This window comes from Pundamilia nyererei, unplaced genomic scaffold (genome assembly GCF_000239375.1).
Source record: "Pundamilia nyererei isolate P.nyererei 1_Seehausen unplaced genomic scaffold, PunNye1.0 scaffold00074, whole genome shotgun sequence".
In the NCBI taxonomy this organism is placed as follows: Eukaryota; Metazoa; Chordata; class Actinopteri; order Cichliformes; family Cichlidae; genus Pundamilia; species Pundamilia nyererei.
Genome location: NW_005187475.1, coordinates 576,686 through 596,183, shown reverse-complemented (window position 1 = coordinate 596,183; position 19,498 = coordinate 576,686). Strand labels below are relative to the sequence as shown.

The window sequence follows — 19,498 nt, the reverse complement described above, 5'->3', positions numbered from 1 at the left end:
GAGGTACAAAGACAAGCCACATGAAGTCACATATATTAATATATAAACATCAAAGCAAACCATTTTAAATGACATAAATGTACATTTCCAAAACATCCATGTCTGTAAAATCATCAGTACATCAGAGAAACAAAGAAAAAAGACATTTATAAAGCAAAGTAGTGCTAACAGTCATACCTTCTTAGCGCTACAAAATGGCTTTTAGTAAATGCAAACTGCAGCAGTTAAAACATATCAGCAGTGGGTTCAGAAATCTAGTCTTTAGATATTTAGCCCATGTAGTCAAAGGCCACACATCAGACTTTTCAACTAACACCAAAACATGCACCTGTAATATTATGTACAAAACCAAAAGTAAGTTAAAAAGAGGCAAAAACAATTTACTCCAGTGACAATATACCAAACATCAGATTGTTTTAGATGTTTCAGATGTGTGAGTTTATTGCATGAATTTTAAGCATTTAAAATAAATAGCTGTGAAAGACGTTTGTTTTCCCTTTTACAAATGTGTGCCAAAGCTTCTTGCAATGTATCCCTATTAGCCTCTTTGTTATTTGCCCTAGTTAACTGTTCAAATACTGCACATTGGATCAAAGCCGCACTTCTCAGGCTGTGCTGTGACTGACATCATTGAGGCTAAGTTTCTGATTTTTCAACATGGTGTCACTGGTGAAGCGGGGGTGAAGGGGAATGGCGGTCATCGGCACTGTTTTGGCCTTTCGTCTGGATGAGCGACAACACAGCAGGTAGAAGATCTCAACCACGTTGAGCACAAGCGACAGGCAGGATGCTACCATCATGAACATGATGAAGATGGTCTTCTCAGTGGGTCGAGACATGTAGCACTCAACAGTGTAGGGACATGGGGCTCGGGAGCATTCAATTAGTGGGTCCATGACGAACCCATACAGATAATACTGCCCCACAATAAATGCTATCTCCAGGAGGATCCTGAACACTATGGAGACCATGTAGTTTCCCAGCAGATTACCTTTAATCTGCACCTTTCCTTTCTCGTTTGTATACTTTGGAGCTTTTGTTATTTCACTGCTAGAGTGGGTCTGTATATATTCTCTCAGCTTTTTCTCTTTGTGGATGACATGCATGACATGACCGAGGTAGATCAGTGTCGGTGTCGAGACGAAGATGATCTGCAGGACCCAGAATCGTATATGTGAGATTGGGAAGGCGTGGTCATAACACACGTTCTTGCAACCAGGCTGTTTGGTGTTACAAACCATCTTGGACTGTTCATCACCCCAAACCTGCAATGTTCAGATGACAGTGTTTATTATTATTATTAAAAAATAAATAAAAATAAATTAAGGTATTACATTTAGTCACACAGCAGCACAAATCCTATACACTGAAGTGCAAAATCAATGTCCTAACATATAGTAAGCAAGCTGATTTAACTTAACTTTCATACTAGTTTTATAAATGAACTCGTTTTACAGAGTTATCTGTGCTTTTTTAATTGAATAACTGGTACACTTGATTTGCCTGAGTATGAACAGTGCAGACTGGTAGATGCAAAGAGTCACAGACCTGGTACAACTTAGGTTAAAATAATTGATTTGGAAATTTTCTTAGCTTAACCAAATTTTCTAAGTGCATTTAACTTGTTCAGTATGCATATGTACATATAAAGACTATAATATATTTAACAATTATGAAGTTAATTTGAAAAATTCTCATCTTAACTATTGAAATAATCAAATTATTGTAGACCACTGCCTTGCGTTTACACTTTTAAGACAACAAACCAAAAATATATTGTATATTTTACATATTTTGTAAAGTGTTACTCTGTACAATGACCAGGCTATAAAATAGAATTAGGCTATATATCTATAGTAAGATCAACTTTAATAATAAAACTTCAATGTACCAAACCAGTGTTTTTTCACTGTCAGTGCAACCTAGCAAATTTATATTGAGAAACACGTGTAATTCTCATATCCACTGTAATCCACTGTTTGTGAAGAAAATTTACTCTATCAAAGCATTATTTGAATTTTAGTTTCAACACTGTTTTTATGTGGACTTTTGTTATACCCACCAGAGGGCGTTTTTTTGTTTTGTTTGTTTGTTTGTTTTTAATCTGAAAGGCCAAAACTCACAAAAGTACCTAAGGCATGTGAGTTATGTATAATTCTTTCCCTCAAAAGATGAAAAAGTAGAAGCGGACCTTCTCTGCTCCAGCTCCAAGGATCATGATCCTGAAGATGAAAAGCACGCTGAGCCAGACCTTCCCGATGACCGTGGAGTGGGACTGGACCTTATTCAGCAGCGAAGACAGAAATCCCCACTCACCCATGGTTTCTGAAAACAAATAAAGATCCTTAATGACTGATAAGATGTGAATAAATTCAAAGTTTCATCAAATCTAGCCTTCGGCAGATCATTTAGAAAATAAATGTTTTGCTGAGGAGATCATAGTTTGTTTATTTAGCTGTTGCATATGCAGTACACTGTATTCAAATTATATCTAACTGAGACAAAACCCTGAATTAAACTTAAATTTTAGAGTCAAATGACTAAACTGGCCTCAAATTTTGAGTCTTTCAAACTTATAGATTGAAGTATTTTATTATTTAAATTATTAACTTGTAGTTTGTTATAATCAATCAGTGGAAATTGTTAAACATCACCAGAAGCAGCAGAAAGTCTGCCCTGCTTCTAAGACAATCACATGTACTACTATCCCCAGTGACTGTTTAGAGGTTAAAGTAGGAGCTGTGGAATAAATATATTTGATTGGATTTTAAACAAGAATGTACAAGCAACGGATGTTTGTATATGGCTTTCACTATATTTTTATCATATGAAAGAAAAGCCCTTTAGTGCATTAACAGCATAATAACTGCATATCACTGATTTATCCAATCTGAGAAAATACAGAAAAATGTAGTTAATCAGATGTTTACTGTCACAGATTATGTATAGTGTGTCATTTTGTCTCACTAACATACACTCCCTAATAATAATCAGTGCTCATCAGTCAACACATGACAAGATGCTTCTTAAGATACCTTAATAATGAGAACATGACATTATTTGAATCTTATTCCAATATATTAATTAAAAGTTTACCCCGTTTACAGTTTATAATTAAAAATAAATGCCTTGTAAATGAGGAGGATTTTTAAATAGGTCATTCTGTAGCTTACCTTTGAGTGTAACAGCTCTTCTTGCAGGCAAGCGAATCAGTCACCAGTTGTAGAGCTGAATGGCAGCGAGCGTACCAAACCAGACTTGTCTATGATACCTTGAACTTTAGATTAGATGGAGTTGTGCAAGCGTGTGAGCTGTCACGTTGTCATGACATCTGGAAATGAGAAATCTCATGTAGACAAAATTGGGCTGAACATGGAAAATGTTAATGATTGCCAAACTTTTAACCGCTTGTACTTGATTTTTTCCCCTCTGTATTGGTTTCATAAGATGATACAGTAGTAGTTATCACTGTATGATAAGCTTCTTTAACATTTTGAATTCAACAATATTTGTCAGTTATGCATTTTTAGTCAAACAGTAACAGAGTCAACAACTAAACGGCGCAAACAGATTACAATGAACATGAACGCTGCTGCATTTTGTGAGGACTCATGTTCGTTTTGTCATTAAAAAAATGCTGAAAGTCCGAACAAACTGAGTAAGTTTAGTATTATAAGCTTCACAAAGACTGAGATATTGAACTGAAATATGCTGAGCTGATATATTTGATCTATAATGTTCCACTTTCTTTCTTTTTTTTCTTTATGTTTTTTTTTATGAAGATATTGTCATTGTCTTTAGATAAACTTTGAAAGTATAGCGCGATCGATTACCAATCAACCTAACAGCCGCACCCCATTCTGAAGAAATACTAGATTATAGATGGAAAAATTAGTCAGTCGCCACATGATTCATTTGTAACAACCTTGTATTAAACAATTATTTACATAAGTTTAGCAAAATGTAAAATTATTGCATTTCAAAATATGTTAAACAAAACTATCAGCTATTATCATTATTATCAGCTCTGGGAGGCTTTGACTGTTGTTATTTGCCAGTTTCTACACACTGTCACTTCAACTAATGCCACTTAAATAGTTTAATAGTTTAATTATTTATATAGCACATTTAATTACAACAGGAGCATTGACCAAAGTGCTGTACAAGAATACAACATACATAATAAAACAACTTAGAGTATTAAAAGCAAACACCAAATATGAATTAACAAATAACTCTCATGCTGTATTAAAAGCCAGTAAATAAAAATGCGTTTTAAGATACGATTTAAAAAGATTGACAGTATGAGCCTGTCTGATGTGTAGGGGTAAATTATTCCACAGCTTAGGCGCTACGACTGCAAATGCTCGATCACCTCTATGAACCAGCCTCGACCATGGTACAGCTAAAAGCAAAAGATCACTTGATCAAAGATATCTAAGGGGGTATAAGTCTGCAAGAGGTCAATGGGCATTGCACTAGTTTTGCACAAACTGTATATAGTACTTGTCTTAAATTCTCTAAATATTGAATACTTTTTTCTCTTTTTTCCTCTTTATCATAATTATTACCGCTATTTTCTGTTATTTTCTTCTTAATTTAACTGCACACTTCTATATGCTCATGTAAAGCTGAGGAGCACGAGCCAAAGAACTTCATTATGGGTAAATGTGGCTACACTGTTGATCTGTACATGACAATAAAACTTGAAACTAGAAAAACCTAAAAAACTAATGAAGAATGAAAGTAATTATTAGTTGTAGATATGAAGTCACACAAAATGTGTGTAAATCATGGTTTTTCAAAATAAGGGCTTATGAACTGAAAAGTGTGAACATCTAAAGACAAGAGATTGATAGAAGCAACGTTTCTTCAAGTTCAAGTCATTTATTTCAAACAAATAAGTGTACAAAAAAAGCTGCTTACACATAACAAACAACATCATTTTTATCTTTCAGTAGGTAAATCAACTCATAGAAAATGAACAAGACAATACCGTAACTTAAAGAACATGACCGGGCATACAGACAGTTTTTCTCATTAAACTGTTACAATTTTTTTCATGTTGTCAGCAGAATACTGATGGCAGGATTACTAGTAGTTTACTGTTTATTTGACAGTTTTCCTGCTATAATCTACTTTACAGTAAGTTGCTGTATTTGATGATTTGCAGTATAGAACTGGCAGCTAAAGTTTGCTCGTATAATATAAATATGTTAGTATTGCACCTTTTAGTAATAGATTTTCAGGCATATACAAAGGAATGGAAGCAAATGCTAGAAGAATATATAAGTAAAAATACAACAATGTATTATGTGAAGACTTTTCTAAGCACATACTAACATATTAATGCAAAATGACAAAGCTTTTCTATTGTCTTTCAGTCCCTTGGATGTATCTGAATGCAGACACCGAGCAAGATAATACATTTTAATTGTCACAGACGTGGTTTTTAATGACCGCTCAGGAGTCGTTTCTCATCCTTTGCCCCATCCAAGCTCCCTGCAACACTGTGGCTGGCTTCAAGATCTGCATTCATCCTGTTCTGCTTGAGGGCTTCCTCTGCAGTTGGCCACCTTGGACCTGAGAGGCTAGCAGGATATTCTGGAGAGGTAAACTTATGAGGGCGACGTCTACACCTGACCCTTTTGCAAATCAGGTAGAACATCTCAATGATGTTCAGAAACAGAGAAACACAGGCCACCACCAGCATGAAAATAATGAAGACGGTTTTCTCTGTGGGTCGAGACATGTAGCACTCAACAGTGAAGGGGCAGGGCTTTCTAGAACAGGGGAACATGGGGACCATGACGAAGCCGTACAAATAGTATTGTCCCACAATGAAGCCGGCCTCAATAACTATCTTGACCGCAAGCTGGGTCAGATAGCTCCCCAGTAGATTCCCCTTGATTTGCACCTTCCCCCTTTCATCTGTGTATTTGGGCCTTTTGCACTGGGTGCCACCAGGGCTGGAGAGCAGCTCCCTCAGCTTGTTCTCCTTGTGGATGATGTGCATGGCGTGGCCCAGATAGATGAGTGTTGGCGTGGAGACAAAGATGATTTGGAGCACCCAGAAACGAATGTGCGAGATGGGGAAAGTATGGTCGTAGCACACATTCTCACAACCAGGTTGCTGAGTGTTGCAGACGAAATCTGACTGCTCATCACCCCAGACGCTTTCAGCACCTGCACCCAAAACCATGATTCTGAACAGGAAGAGGACGCTCATCCAGATCTTGCCAATCACAGTGGAGTGTGACTGGACTTTTTCCAGCAAGGTTGACAGAAACCCCCAGTCTCCCATCTTTAATGACAGTGTTTAGCCTCTATTTCTGAAAAAAGAAGGCAAACGTTGTAAAGACATAACACCACACCTTATTTCTGAAACATTAACTACAACTTATTCTTTAATCAATAAACTCCTGGTGAATGAAAAGAGCTTACAGCTCTTTAGATAGATCATTTTATCTCCTAAAACCTGAGAAGGAAGAAGAAATTACAGTATTCTGACCCTTGAGCTTTTGGATCAATATTTTCCACACATAATCATTAATCATTAGAAAACGGAAGAACAAGAGACACAGTGTCATCAGACAAATGAGTAAAAGTGGAAAAAAAAAACCTTTAAAAAATGTTTCTTTTAAAATAAGTACATGCAAATTTTTATGCATACAGAAAATTAAGCCATAATATGATTAAAACTATACCATAAATAAAATTAACAAAGAAATCTGATGCTGTTAATGTAATCAAAAAATAGTAATTATAACTGAAAAGTAAATTAACAACCAGCCATGTACTTACGATAAAGTAAGAAATGAATCTTTAGTGTGAAAAATTCCAATATAATAACAATTTTCTCTAATTGATAAAATGATCGGTTATCTAAAGCAGAGGAGAGAAACCGTTACATCTTACCTGTTGATCTGCTCAGAGAGGACTGAGTCTCGTTGAGAAAGATCACCAACTATAGTTGGACCTTGGATTTCTGGGCTCTGATCAGCGGCTGAGTTACGCAACACACATCTGTGAGCTAACAAGAGCAGGAAAAGTTTAAGAAACACCAGACCAAGAGGGCAGCGGGTGTAATAATTGACAAGTGTTCAGTTCAGTTGTGTCAGTGAACCGCCATTAAAGTTTGAAAATAAATAAAATAGGAATATGTGTGTGTGTGTGTGTGTGTGTGTGTTTTCATGTATTTACATTTTTTGTGTGTGTTATATACAAATAAGGAAGAGGAGGAGTAGCATGATGAGTAACTGTATTAGTCTGAATTGGGAGGTTAGTTTGAAATTTGCACTCTATGTGAAACCATTAATCATGAATGTGTCAGAAGAGAAGAAGGTCTTGTGTCAGCTGCACAGTCGGCGAGCAAGAGATGTCACTTTAAAATAGCACTGGAAGTTGAAAATAAGGTGCATGTGTTCAAAATATATGTATTTATCAATTTCATTTATTTGTGTATTTCACACACAAATGAGAACTATGCACATGGATGATGAAGTACTGTGTAATTCCCAGTTGGGAGGCTAGATTGGAATTCGCGCACCTTGCTAAAACATTTGTTGATTTAGTCAACAAATGTTTTAGTCATGAGATTGTAGATAAGGTTCAAGTAGATGAACTGGTAAGTTTTGTGACTCACAGTAACATTCATAACCAGCTGTTTCCTGCCAGAATCATCAAAACATCACGCCCTGCAACCAGGAAATTATTCATAATCTGTGGGATTAGAAAAACCGTTTACTGTCACTTTTCTTATGCAGGTCAAAAGCTAAGCTAAAGCTAAGTGGTAGTAAATTAAGTTTTGTTAAGTTTAGGCAGAGATAGTTTAGCTCTAATCTTTTTTCTGTTTCTTATTGTACATTTTTCTGATGCTATTAGCAACAAATGTGGCTGCTGTGGCTCAGGCAGTAAAGGAAACTGCCTATTAATCGCAGAGCTGATGGTTCAGATGTGCAAATAAAGACACTGAACTAACTACCAAATACAAAAGAAATTGTCCGTTACATTTTAAAGAATAAATTGCATATATTTTTTCATTAGATTCAATAAACACTAAGTTTTCAAAAAAATTGAATTTTCCGGCTTTACAGGGTTAATATATTTTAGGTCATTATCCAGATCCAGATTTCATCAGTTTTGTAAGCATTACACAACTGCTACTCCATATACACACTTATACATTAATGGTCCAGTTTTAATTTTTAAAAAATTAACTAAAAAAAAAAAAAAACAACAAAAAAGCAAATGTTAATATTGTGTTTGTGTATCTTTGTAAGAACTGGCAACCTCTCCAGAGTGCAACACCACCTCTTATCTCATGACAGTGTGTATGAACGCCAGCTACCCATGATGCTAAGATAGATAAGGGATTGAGAAAATTGATGAATTGAGGTTTTGTTCATTTTAAATTGAGGAAATTATTGTATGGGACATTGCACATAAAAATTATTTGAACATTTATTATGTATGTTCCATTACTTTTACATACAGGGTGGTTCATAGCATAAGAACAGGACAGTTACATTTCAGTCACATCTGGGTCTTTATTGAAGGTTTATTGAATCAGCATTAAACATTATTAAATGTATCAAAAGTGGAAAGCAGTTCACTACAATCATGTAATGTATTAACAGTAAACTCCAGTTGTCTATTGTGGAAAAAATTTAATTTTCTGCAGCCCTTTGCATGTGACTGAGTCTTGTTTGCAGAAGCTGGCCATTTCCCTCCCACCTGCTCTATTTAGTGCACACACAAACACACGTCTCCAAAGCCTCCAGAGCATACAAATAATGCCAGGAACCGCATATACAACCTATTGCTGGGCTTATACATCAGATGTGGATCTCCCCCATGTTGTTGTTCTCAGGTGATCCATTTCTAGGAGCCTCACTGACTCCACTCGTGATGCCGTTCACCCCTAACTTTCGTCCTTGCAGCTCCAGCTCCAGGTTGACATAATTCTGAATCATCTCGTCCCGGTTTTTAAAAGCCTTCCTTTCTGAGGGTGGAGGAGTCACTGGGGTCACAGTGTAGTCCTGTCTCCTCGCCATGCATTCCTTCACCGCTTTCACACACAGATAGAACAGCTCCACCAGGCTGAGGGCGAGGGAGACACAAGCCGCCACCAGCATGAACCAGATGATGACCGACTTCTCTGTGGGCCTGGACAGGAAACAGTCCACTTTGTGCGGGCAGGGGAAGCGGGTGCAGACATAGCGTGTCTGTAGGGAGAAACCATAGAGAAGGTACTGACCCACGATAAACAGAACCTCGAGGGCAATCTTGGCCAGGAGATGGAGGACGTAACTGCGCAGGAGGCGGCCACGGATGCTGATCTTGCCGCTGTTTTTGGTGTACTTGGGAACTTTATAGGCCCTCCTAAGGAGCAGATTGGTTTGGTCATCCAGCTCTTCCTGCTTCTTCATCCTTTCCTTCATCTTGGATTAGAAAAGCAAGAACACAGAGTTAGACATTTTCCAGGAAACAGATAAACCTTAATTCTGGCAGTGTGAACAAACTCTCACAGTTCCAAAATGTTCTGCCAAAATATGGCTGAACAGTTACTCCAAACTGCCACACTGTTCCAAGCTGTGTTTTCATTAACATTTTGGCTAAATGTATGAGCACAATATAAAATATCAGAGCAATGTTAGCATATGGTGGAACAGCTAATAATGTGCGTTGGAGAAGCACTGAGAAGCTTTTTTGTTTCTTTAAACTAGCACTAGAGATTTGTCCTGCTAAGAAAACTCCTTCTTAAGCCATCAAGAAATGGTTTGACTATCAATCCATTGTCTTCCGCTTCCAATTCAGGGTTGCGGGGGTGGGGGCCTGGACATGCCCCAGGTGTCCACCCGGGACAGGTCGCCAGGCTAACATATAGAGAAGCTATTCACATCTATAGGCAATTTGGAATCATCAATTAACCTAACCCCACTAAATACATGTCTTTGGACTGTGGGAGGAGCCAGAACTCATGCAAAAACAGGGAGAAAATGCAAACTCACACGGCACAGGCCTGGCCTGATGCTGGAACTGAACTCGGCACCTTTGTGCTTTCAGGCAACACTGCGCCATCATGCTGCCCCATCCAGAGTGCACCCCACCTCTCATCCTAAGGTAGCTGGGATAGACTCTAGCACTGCCACCCAGTCCCATGAATGTTTGGCCACCAAGGTGAAGAAAACATGAAATCAAATGTTGTGTTTACACTGGATCATTTCCAGCAGTGCTTGTAATATAAGCCGTTTGCAGGTTCCTTCTTTCAGCCAAAACAAAAGCTTTGGAGACTTGAGTCTACTAGCTGCACATTACCAGCAAATGTTACATTGTAAGTTTGGTTTATGTTTGACTTGGTTAGCCTGCAAAAGTGTCCAGGTCTTTATTAGCAAGTTATTTACTCTAATGGAAACCGGAAATATGGACAAAAGCACTGGACCACACCTCTTAATGTTTGAATTTTCACTCCAATTGCCACAGGTGTATAAATTCAACCACCCAGCCGTGTAGTCTGCCTTTACAAACCTTTGTCATTCTAAAGAGATCACTGAATTCAAGTGTAACTGTAACAGTATACTACTGTTGCAACAAGCCAGTTGGTGAAACGTCTTCCCTTTCCGTATTCTTGCGAAATAGAAACAGACTCAACAATAAGTCACCAACACTCTCACTTACTCGATAACTACAGAGCTTCAAACCTGGAGCTGTTCAAACCTCTGGCATTAATATTGCAAAAACTGTGTGCCAGGAGCTTCATGGCATGGAGCAGCTCCTGTAGTCAAAATGTGTTGATGTCCCAGGGCTTTATTCCAAATATTGTTGCCATGTTAAAGCACACATAAATAGACATACTCATAAGGTGGAAAGAATAAAAGCTGTTATGTCTGGGGTGAAAAATAATGACGCAGTCTTAAGCTTCCTCTTTAAGTGATAGACATTAATGCTAACGATGGCGCAAATTAACTTCCCATAAAGGGTGCTAAAAGGATCTTCTCTTCCATGCAATTGCCACTCCCTTATAGGTGTGGCATGCATGACAAAAAGCAGTGATACAATTGTACTGCACGTACTGCAGCGACACACCTTCTTTTCAACGTGGATAACATGAAGGACGTGACCGAGATATAACAGCTTTGGAGTCGCTATTGCAATAATCTGAAGAAACCAAAAGCGCACGTGAGAGATGGGGAAGGCCAGGTCATAGCAAACGTTCTCACAGCCGGGTTGCTGAGTGTTGCACACAAAGTCAGACTGTTCGTCTCCCCAAACCTGAATGAGATCAGAGGAAAATTAAAAATATTATTTAAAAAAAAAACACCATAAAGCTATAATCCTGGTTTTCTCTCAGATATGTCCTATAAAAACAGCCTCAAACCTTCTCAGCACCAGTTTGCAGGACCATGATGCGGAAGATAAAGAGCACCGTGAGCCACACTTTGCCGATCACGGTGGAGTGGCTCTGCACTTTATCCAGCAAGTGGCCCAGTAGATCCCATTCACCCATTTCAATCACCAGCTGTCCTGCTTCTGTTAAAGAAGGTACAGATGAAATAAACACGGAGGCAGATAGACACAGCAGTCGAAGGCTGTCATTTCTGAAGGGATGCGTGGGTGATCTCAGATGTGTATATATTATTACAGAGAGTATTTTGTAACCTGACTTGCAGTTCAGGTCAGAACAGACAGCCTCACTCACAAGGCCAACTTTTTATCACTTCTTGCAGCCTTGTGACTGTGCAGATAGAGGCCACGGCTGCTGATTTCAAGTCTCCAAAACATACTTATCTGCTGGACACTGAAACCTTAGCCTTGGTTACCGCCAACCGCCGCCAAGCATAATTCAAAGAATTCCAGAAACTGAGCTTAAACTGTTCATAAAGAAAGTTTTTGCAGAGTTCATTTTAGATGATGATTTTAAAGCTGATATTGTTTCACGCAATATTCGGTGACGCTTCTGTGGCTTTTCTGGCCCACATTGCATTATCTTTGGATTTTAAATTACTCTAAATACATGATTTTTTGCAGCTGGCTTGTTTTGCCTTTGCCAGCTCTGATCCACATTTGCATGCTTACACTCAGTGTCTCATAACAACAACCATTAAATAAAATTCAATGATGAAACGCAGTTATCCTTGCAAATAAAACCCAAGTCATAACAGAGACATACTCCAACATCAGTCCATTAACTATTATTTTTCTACAACATGTGCATCATTATCACTGATTTTCTTTCTTTCTTGAATGGTGAAATCAGAGATAGACTGCATCTGTATATAAAAATCAACTTACCAGCTGACCAAACTGAAAAATTGAGAAGAAAAGGTGGCTGAAGAGAGCAGTACCTCAAGAAGATGAGGAGAAGAGAAAGTGAAGAAGAAGCTGTCCTTGTTTTATTGTTCATTCAGCGACTTATCTGGAAGGACACCATCCTAACCACAACAGCAACTCCTTGTCTTAACAACAATTCAGACGTTCTGCTGAAGTGTAACCAGTCATTGGTTTATAATATAATTTCATTTTTGTTGCATTTCAGCTTTGTTGGACAGTGAAAAGAGAACGTGATCGTCTGCTGTACGTTTTCTAATTCTTTTTAATATTGGGAAATAAAGGAAGATTCAGGAGATGAACTAATGCAGAAGCTCGTAAGCATGACTGACACTTCAGGAAAACGGGGTGAATAATGCGGTTAGCTGAAAACCAAAATTAAGAATTGAATCATATGTAAAAGTCCCTTAAATGAATCTTTCAGAGCTTCCTACGCTTTTTCTTACACAAGTGAAACATTTTCTCAAAATCAACAGTGTTTAAATTTTTGTTAGCTTTCCTGTCAGTATTTCACTAATGTCCATAATCCATGTGGTCTTTTTCAAATTATTGCCCCAACTGTGAAAAATTGCACACGAGAAACTGGAAAAAAACTCGATAACCTCTCTGAAGGAATGACCTTTTACCTAGACTTAGCTGTGTGAGTTTTTTTTGCTGTTGCTTATAGTATTTTTGCTTAAGCAAATGTTCATCTTTTCACCAGCACAGTATTCAGACTCTGGCGTCATATTTAAATCCTACCAAAGAAGGGTTTGCACAGCACCGTGTCTGTTTACTACAAACCACCACACTGCGGGTTCATGAGGTTTACAAGTTTCCTCTAAGGTTTACTCTGACCCAGGTCATCTGTGGGGGTTACAGACTGAACTCTGGAAGCCTGCGTCGTCTCTGCTCTGTAAATAATTTACTCCGTACTTACACTTTAAAGAGAAAAACAAAGCCTGGCCTTCACCTTATTGATCAGTCATTGTATCAGAGAAGACAAACATGCACAAGTAAGGCAGAGGGCTCAGGTTTTATAAAAATATGGTTCAACATAAAAGACAAAAGTTACAGTACACATATGAAAACAATGTCACAAGTGATGTTGGAATGGAGGAGTTTTATTGGTCTGATTATGTGCTACAATAACACACGGATTTCACATTCCAGCAATCAATTAACATAATTAATCTCAATGTGTGTGTCAAAGATCACACAAATGATTAACTAAAGCAGACCTATTATATTTTTCCACATTCATTTTCTCATATATGTGCTGTAACAGTTTAGGTTATTCATTCTAACCCACCTGCTGTTCAAATCTTGTGTTTGTGAGGGACAGCCAGTTAGTTGGCTTGAAATGAGGAGTTAAAAGTGGTCGAATCAGTAACGAGATGGAAATTAGCATAACAGGTCCACTTTAAGCAAAATGCTCTCATATCAAATGTCTTAAATATTGTTTCTTAATAAAATAAAATACCATAAACTTCAGTACACCTTTAAATTGGAGATGCTTGAATATCACACTTCATTCACTCGTCACACACTTATCTGTATGTAAACACTTATATATATATATTTTGCAACAGATAAACACCACACTGTATTGTAGAAAGCTTGACATTTAAACTCTTTGTTTGATTAGACCAGCAAATCAAAGAAGCCGAGGATACAATCTAAGCAAGAACGAGTTGAAATATAAACTATTTTTTTTACTTTCAACAAACATGTTGATGAAAAGGCTATCACATATTATTAGCCTGTTATTTTTGTTTTTGGCTCTGTGTATGTGTCAGATGCGCGTGGTCAGAGCAAAACGTTTTTGGTTAGAATGAAGTCACATGGGATGTAGATTAATAGCAGATAAAAGCAAACCTTATCACAGTGCAAGTCAAAATACTTTCTTAAATGTATTCTTAAATCTAAATCAAGCCTAACTCCTTAAATTTAGACTTGTGTAATTAGTGAATTTGTTTATACTCGTTTCACTTCGGCTGTGTTTGTATTATATTGCTCTTATTTGTCTCACATTTAAGGTGAGGATTTTGATATTGTCTGCACTTATACACAATGTTCTCTTCCACTGAAGTGTTTTTGAAGATACACAGGAGGTAAAATGAGTTTCACTCGTATAAAATGGTTTTTGTGCACAAGACCAAACAAAGTCTTATTGTTAGGCTCCAATAATAATTGACAAGCTTGTAAATCCAACCCAAACACAGGTCTGGAAATAATTAAGGTTGTCTGGCTTCAAAGTAAACGCTGGATGTCACAGATTCATCAGACCATAATCTAGTAATGCAGGAGCAATGTTGAAAAAATGTTTGTACTTTTACTCATCATTTTAGATGAATTCCACTGCAGGTTCTTTATTAACTAATACCCAATCAATAGAAAGAAAACGGTAGTGTCAGCCTCATCAGAGCATCAAAGTTCAACAGATTTAATAGCAGAAGAAGCTGGAATGCAACAAGATTCGTGTAACAACAAGACCCAGTGCGTCAGATTAAGCTCTTAGCTTGAGCTAATGAGCACTCGTGATCCGAGAACCCAGATCCACTCTGGAATGCATCTCATCAATCCGTACTGCAAAGGCAAAAAGAGAAGAGAACAGGATATGGAAAAAGTATTTAATGTTTTCAATTCTGGTTTCACAAAAGCTTTAACAGTATCAGAGATCATCTCACTCAGAGTAATATACTTCACATTTTTTACATTTTCTGTAATGCTGTCAAAATAAAAACTGATGACATGACTTCATTTCAACTGACCTGCAGGGTATGAGGCCAATATCCTGTGGTCCTGTTTGAGACTCCCAGAGTGGAGATGGCATGGCGAGCATAAACTTCTGGCTTTGGTACAAACCAGCCTTCTCTTCGTGATGGTGATGAAGATGATGATGATGGCTGCTGGTCACTTGAGGCTATCTAAATGAACATGGACAAAGATGAAGTTAAGCAGCTTGATTTCATCGATCTCCCTAGTTTGATAGCCAATTTCATACATGATGTGCAAACACGACAAGCCACAAATTAGCATCTATCAGAGTAATAGCAGTGGGGATCGTGGATCCAGCCAGACTTTTGCTGCCAGATTTCAGGTCTTACAGAACAGCTACTGTTAAGATATTTACCTGGAAGGGGAGCAGACTCTGAATGAATATGCCTTTGCTGCTGTACTCAAGGTGAAGAGCTCTTGACAAATGATCCAGGTATCCCTGAAATGTCAGAGGAAAGGTTGCTGTTGTCAGGAAAAAATAATGTTGTTGTGACTGGGACTATAGCCAGCACACAGAAGAAATGGAGATGACAGTTCAAAAACCTACATAATTTACTTTAAAGAGCGGCTTACTCTGCTGATTCTCAAACCTTTTTCTGGCTGACACTACTTTACATACTAAAAAAAAAGTTACATATTTAATCAATCATTAACAAACAATCATGGTTCAAAAGTGAAAACAGAAGACTAAAACTTATTTTGCATAAATCCTGTTTGTTCAGCTTAGTTTTACAACATATTTTCCACCAGCAGTGGATCTACTTGCCACAAATCAAGAGCTAATACTTTAAGGAGATAGTAGTAACAACAGATCTTCAAATTGATCAGAGACATCAATGTGCTCTTCATCATATTACAAAAGATCTATACAGGCTATAGATATGTTTTACTGGCACGTCTCCATGCCTGCAGACTGTAACAGTGATTTGTCTCACAGTGGAGGCGGTGAGCGTCACTCTTCCAAGAAGAGGTCTGCAGCAGGCACCCGATGATATATTGACCACGGCACCTCTGCTGCGATCCACCATCCCCGGCAGAACCAATCGGGTCATCAGAGTAGTGACTGCAATGTTCCTGTTCACCAAATCCAAGAGGTGCTGTTCGGGCACTTCAATCAGGCTCTGGGGTGAAGCCAAAGATTCCTCGACACAGTTTACCAGGAAGCCAATATCTTTACCCCTCAATGCTTCTTTGATGGGCTTGCAGGCCACTTGGTCCAGGGAGAAGTCAGCTGAGACCACAAGAGTTTCCACTCCATAATTCTGGGAGAGGTATGCACTCATGTCTCTAACAGAGGAGGGGTCCCGAGTGACAAAGATGATGCTGATGGCATGCCTGGCCAGCTCCTCTGTGTATGCTTTGGCTACAGGCTCCGATGCACCTGACAAGAGAGATGACAAAGTCATGCCAGAGAGAACAAAAAAGTTTGCAGCAACATTATAGACATTGAACCAGTTACAGTGCTGTGAAAAAGGATTTGTCCCCTTCCTGATTACTAAGCTTTTTGCATATGTTGTCACATTTAAATGTTTCATCATCATACAAATTTTAATATTAGAGAAAGATAACCAAAGTAAATTTAAAATGCAGCCTTTAAAAGATGATTTAGGACATTCTGCTTACTCTATTATGTTCTCTACCAGAAAATCTTGATGTAAAATATCTGGTCATCAGTTCGTACCCTGAAGCTCAAGCACACTTGGGTTATACAGCAGAACAATGATCCAAAACACCAGCAAGTCCACCCCATAAAGGTTTTGAAAGGGCCTAGTCAAAGTCCGGATTTAAATGCTTTGGCGTGACCTTAAACAGGCCGCTCATGCTGGAAAACTCTCCACTGTGGCTGAATTCATACAATTCTGCAACGAAGAGTGACCCAAAATTCCTCCAAAGTGCATGTGAAAGACTCATTGCCAGTTATCACTGGTAGATGGTACTTCTTGCTGTTAAGGGGGGCACAACCAGTTATTGGGTTTAAGGGCCAATTTTCTTTTTCACAAAACGCAAGGTAGGTTTGGATAGCTTGTCTCCCATTCATACATGCAACCATGATTTAAAAACTGCATTCTGTATATACTCCCGTTGACTTTGGCTATTGTTAATGAAATAGATTCATGAAATATAGTTTACTTCAATTATGATATAACAGAAATTAACTCTGCTGCGGCCCATCCTTACCATAAACGACAGCCCAGTCACCATATCTCTGGGTCAGCTTCTTACTTGGGATCAATCTGGGCAGAAAATGCACCCTAACCAACGTGCAGCAGTCGCTCAGCAGGATCACTGCCCTGCTGGCCGTGTACAGAGCACCGACCAGCGCCAGGGTTTCAAAGTAAGAGTTGCACGTACGAGAAATTTCTCTGTACAAAAACTGAAAGCTGTCAACCGCCGCCATATCCCACGCTGGAGTTGATGATATAATTTGCTAACTAAAGCTTATTCGGTGATATAACGCTGGGACCTGTACGTGAATAGGTTAACGAATACTTCAGACGTGTAAATGGAAGCTACAACTAACCCCACATAGTAAAATTACTAATAAAAGCTGTAAGAATTCTCGTTTAAGAAGCAGGTATGTCTCCTCTGCTACACCCGGTGAAAGCAGCAAAACATTGGGTCACGTGACAGTGTAGAACAGCAGTGCTGCATTCAAAACCGTAACAAAAAATCCGTCTAAATACTTTTACCTCATGTTGAATGATTTTTAAATATATTCAATAAGGTTGAAATATTCTTTAATTATCACATGACAAACAATAAAAGCAAGTATAAACTCTAAAATTAATCCAAAGACATCCTAAATATCCAGATTTTTATTAGGAAAGCCAAATTCCGATTATCGTGGAGATACCATATGGGGGTCTCCCACAATGCACCACAGTTAACACTGGACGTTTCCATAGAGATACAGTTGTGGATGGCAAAGCGCTAGCTCGATGAAGGTCTTTTATATGCACAAAGACAAGGTGACTGATTTAAAAAGCTCTGTGCGTGATGGTTTCCGTTTGCCTTCGTTGCTTTTTAGTCCAGCTTCCGTTTTAGTTTAATTTTGGCACTTTTGTTTTTCAGCTAGCAGTGTTTCAATAATGGCAGCGTCAAGCTAACAAGAGAAGGGACACATTCATTGTTGTTAGCAGCAGAATTAAGCCTTTAGATTGCAGGACAAAATCAAACTGATTGTACCATTATTTTACATTTAATCACACATTTCCGTGGTGTATACTGTCATCATTGCTGTGATCGCCTGTTTTTCCAGATAGGTAGCCAATTTTCAAACCTGTTGGTGATGAAATTTTTTCCTCTTCACTAAATGAAACCGAGAAGGGGAAAATGATAAAGGATGTACGTTTTAGTAACGTGCTGGAGGTAGAAATATACACATGAGCACGTTTTGGTTCGTCTGTTGTTAAGTAACTTAATCTGTTATCTTACAGAGTATTAGTTTATATAGTTTCCTGTTATTTTTCGCCATTGGATGAGCAAATGTGTATTTTATGCTTTACTGAATGGAAAGAAAAATGCCTCCTTTAGTCTCTTAGAAATCCCTCTGAATTAAAACCTTTTGTTTTTGACACAGCAGTAGCAGAGATGTCTGAGTTTGCGGAGGATGAGGTGGAGTTACAGTCCTTGGTTAAGCAGTTTCTGAGAAGCATCAGTGACAAGATCTCTAGTGCTCCTTCACCTGAATGTGCTGAAGAGATCCTCCTTCACCTAGAGGAGACTGACAAGAACTTTCACAAGTGAGTCCATCATCAAACACCATAGCATTAAATGTAATGACTGGATCTAATAAAATGGGCTTTGTTATGTTTCTATGGGCATGTGTTCTTTGTGTTGTTTTTAGTATATATTTACAGTATAGGTGTGACTTGGTTACTTCTCTTCTTTCAGTTATGAGTTTGTGAAGTACCTCCGTCAATATGTGGAGAATGCTTTAGGATCTGTGGTTGAAGAGGAAACAAACAACTTGACCAGAGAAGATGGACAACATGCAATTGGCTCGGGACACGACACTCTGATTCACGCAGTGACACAAAGGACTAGATACTCAGCTGAGTGAGTGTCTCTGAATATCTTTAGCATCTTTTTCTATTGGCCCATATTCATCATGTTTATTGTGTTTCAAACCTACTTCATTGACCCTCCATACTTACTTTCGGATATGCTAGAAAACTCCAGAACTCAGCCTTCTTACTAAAAAGAATTTCAAATGCAAAACTTTGTTTTTTCTTTTGGCTGCACCTTTTAGGGTCGCCACAGAAAATCTGCCTCCATCTCACCGTATCACTTCCCTGATACCAGCTATCTACAGGGAGTGCAGAATTATTAGGCAAATGAGTATTTTGTCCACATCATCCTCTTCATGCATGTTGTCTTACTCCAAGCTGTATAGGCTCGAAAGCCT

At 38.3% G+C, this 19,498-nt stretch overlaps 5 protein-coding genes across 6 annotated transcripts in view; 1 reads left to right on the top strand and 4 right to left on the bottom strand.

Moving 5' to 3' along the window:
* Positions 1-6: 6 nt before the first annotated feature.
* On the bottom strand, positions 7-3,308 carry LOC102202211 (gap junction Cx32.2 protein-like). The gene is made up of 3 exons (XM_005737211.1): positions 3,174-3,308; positions 2,192-2,325; positions 7-1,265 (listed from the first exon to the last, which is right to left on the bottom strand). The coding sequence occupies exons 2-3, from the start codon at positions 2,318-2,320 to the stop codon at positions 606-608; spliced, it is 789 nt and encodes a 262-aa protein (XP_005737268.1). The 5' UTR covers positions 2,321-2,325; positions 3,174-3,308; the 3' UTR covers positions 7-605.
* A 2,105-nt stretch (positions 3,309-5,413) lies between these two features.
* gja13.1 (gap junction protein alpha 13.1) lies at positions 5,414-7,153 on the bottom strand. Its single transcript, XM_005737210.2, has 2 exons — positions 6,919-7,153; positions 5,414-6,332 (listed from the first exon to the last, which is right to left on the bottom strand). The coding sequence occupies exon 2, from the start codon at positions 6,302-6,304 to the stop codon at positions 5,453-5,455; it is 852 nt and encodes a 283-aa protein (XP_005737267.1). The 5' UTR covers positions 6,305-6,332; positions 6,919-7,153; the 3' UTR covers positions 5,414-5,452.
* Positions 7,154-8,445: 1,292 nt separating this feature from the next.
* Positions 8,446-12,421, bottom strand: gja11 (gap junction protein, alpha 11). 2 transcript variants are annotated; one of them, XM_005737208.2, is made up of 4 exons: positions 12,295-12,421; positions 11,381-11,532; positions 11,089-11,274; positions 8,446-9,443 (listed from the first exon to the last, which is right to left on the bottom strand). In XM_005737208.2, exons 1-4 carry the CDS (start codon positions 12,404-12,406, stop codon positions 8,838-8,840), a joined length of 1,056 nt encoding a protein of 351 aa, XP_005737265.1. In that variant the 5' UTR covers positions 12,407-12,421; the 3' UTR covers positions 8,446-8,837. The 2 variants fall into 2 exon arrangements, with proteins under 2 accessions (XP_005737265.1, XP_005737266.1); XM_005737209.2 differs by having other exon boundaries at positions 11,182-11,274.
* A 996-nt stretch (positions 12,422-13,417) lies between these two features.
* Positions 13,418-17,727, bottom strand: hsdl1 (hydroxysteroid dehydrogenase like 1). The gene is made up of 5 exons (XM_005737207.1): positions 17,269-17,727; positions 16,026-16,471; positions 15,446-15,529; positions 15,084-15,239; positions 13,418-14,898 (listed from the first exon to the last, which is right to left on the bottom strand). Exons 1-5 carry the CDS (start codon positions 17,486-17,488, stop codon positions 14,827-14,829), a joined length of 978 nt encoding a protein of 325 aa, XP_005737264.1. The 5' UTR covers positions 17,489-17,727; the 3' UTR covers positions 13,418-14,826.
* A 266-nt stretch (positions 17,728-17,993) lies between these two features.
* tbc1d32 (TBC1 domain family, member 32) overlaps positions 17,994-19,498 on the top strand; it is a 103,243-nt gene continuing 101,738 nt past the window's right edge. The window contains exons 1-3 of the mRNA XM_013911879.1: positions 17,994-18,059; positions 18,671-18,833; positions 18,985-19,149. Of these exons, the coding sequence (XP_013767333.1) occupies positions 18,682-18,833; positions 18,985-19,149 (317 nt within the window). The 5' untranslated portion in view covers positions 17,994-18,059; positions 18,671-18,681. The remainder of the gene's footprint in view (positions 18,060-18,670; positions 18,834-18,984; positions 19,150-19,498) is intronic.

Bases quoted from the DNA above. Each gene is read 5' to 3' on its own strand.
- LOC102202211 (XM_005737211.1), bottom strand. From the start codon at position 2,320: ATGGGTGAGTGGGGATTTCTGTCTTCGCTGCTGAATAAGGTCCAGTCC. The intron at 1,266-2,191 runs GTCCGCTTCTAC...TGAACATTGCAG, and splicing joins TTGGAGCTGGAGCAGAGAAG to GTTTGGGGTGATGAACAGTC.
- gja13.1 (XM_005737210.2), bottom strand. From the start codon at position 6,304: ATGGGAGACTGGGGGTTTCTGTCAACCTTGCTGGAAAAAGTCCAGTCA.
- gja11 (XM_005737208.2), bottom strand. From the start codon at position 12,406: ATGAACAATAAAACAAGGACAGCTTCTTCTTCACTTTCTCTTCTCCTC. The intron at 11,533-12,294 runs GTAAGTTGATTT...CTTCTTTAACAG, and splicing joins TTTTTCAGTTTGGTCAGCTG to AAGCAGGACAGCTGGTGATT. The intron at 11,275-11,380 runs GTTTGAGGCTGT...GATCTCATTCAG, and splicing joins TGCAAACTGGTGCTGAGAAG to GTTTGGGGAGACGAACAGTC.
- hsdl1 (XM_005737207.1), bottom strand. From the start codon at position 17,488: ATGGCGGCGGTTGACAGCTTTCAGTTTTTGTACAGAGAAATTTCTCGT. The intron at 15,530-16,025 runs GTGAGACAAATC...CTGACATTTCAG, and splicing joins TGACGCTCACCGCCTCCACT to GGATACCTGGATCATTTGTC. The intron at 15,240-15,445 runs GTAAATATCTTA...ATGTTCATTTAG, and splicing joins AGAGTCTGCTCCCCTTCCAG to ATAGCCTCAAGTGACCAGCA.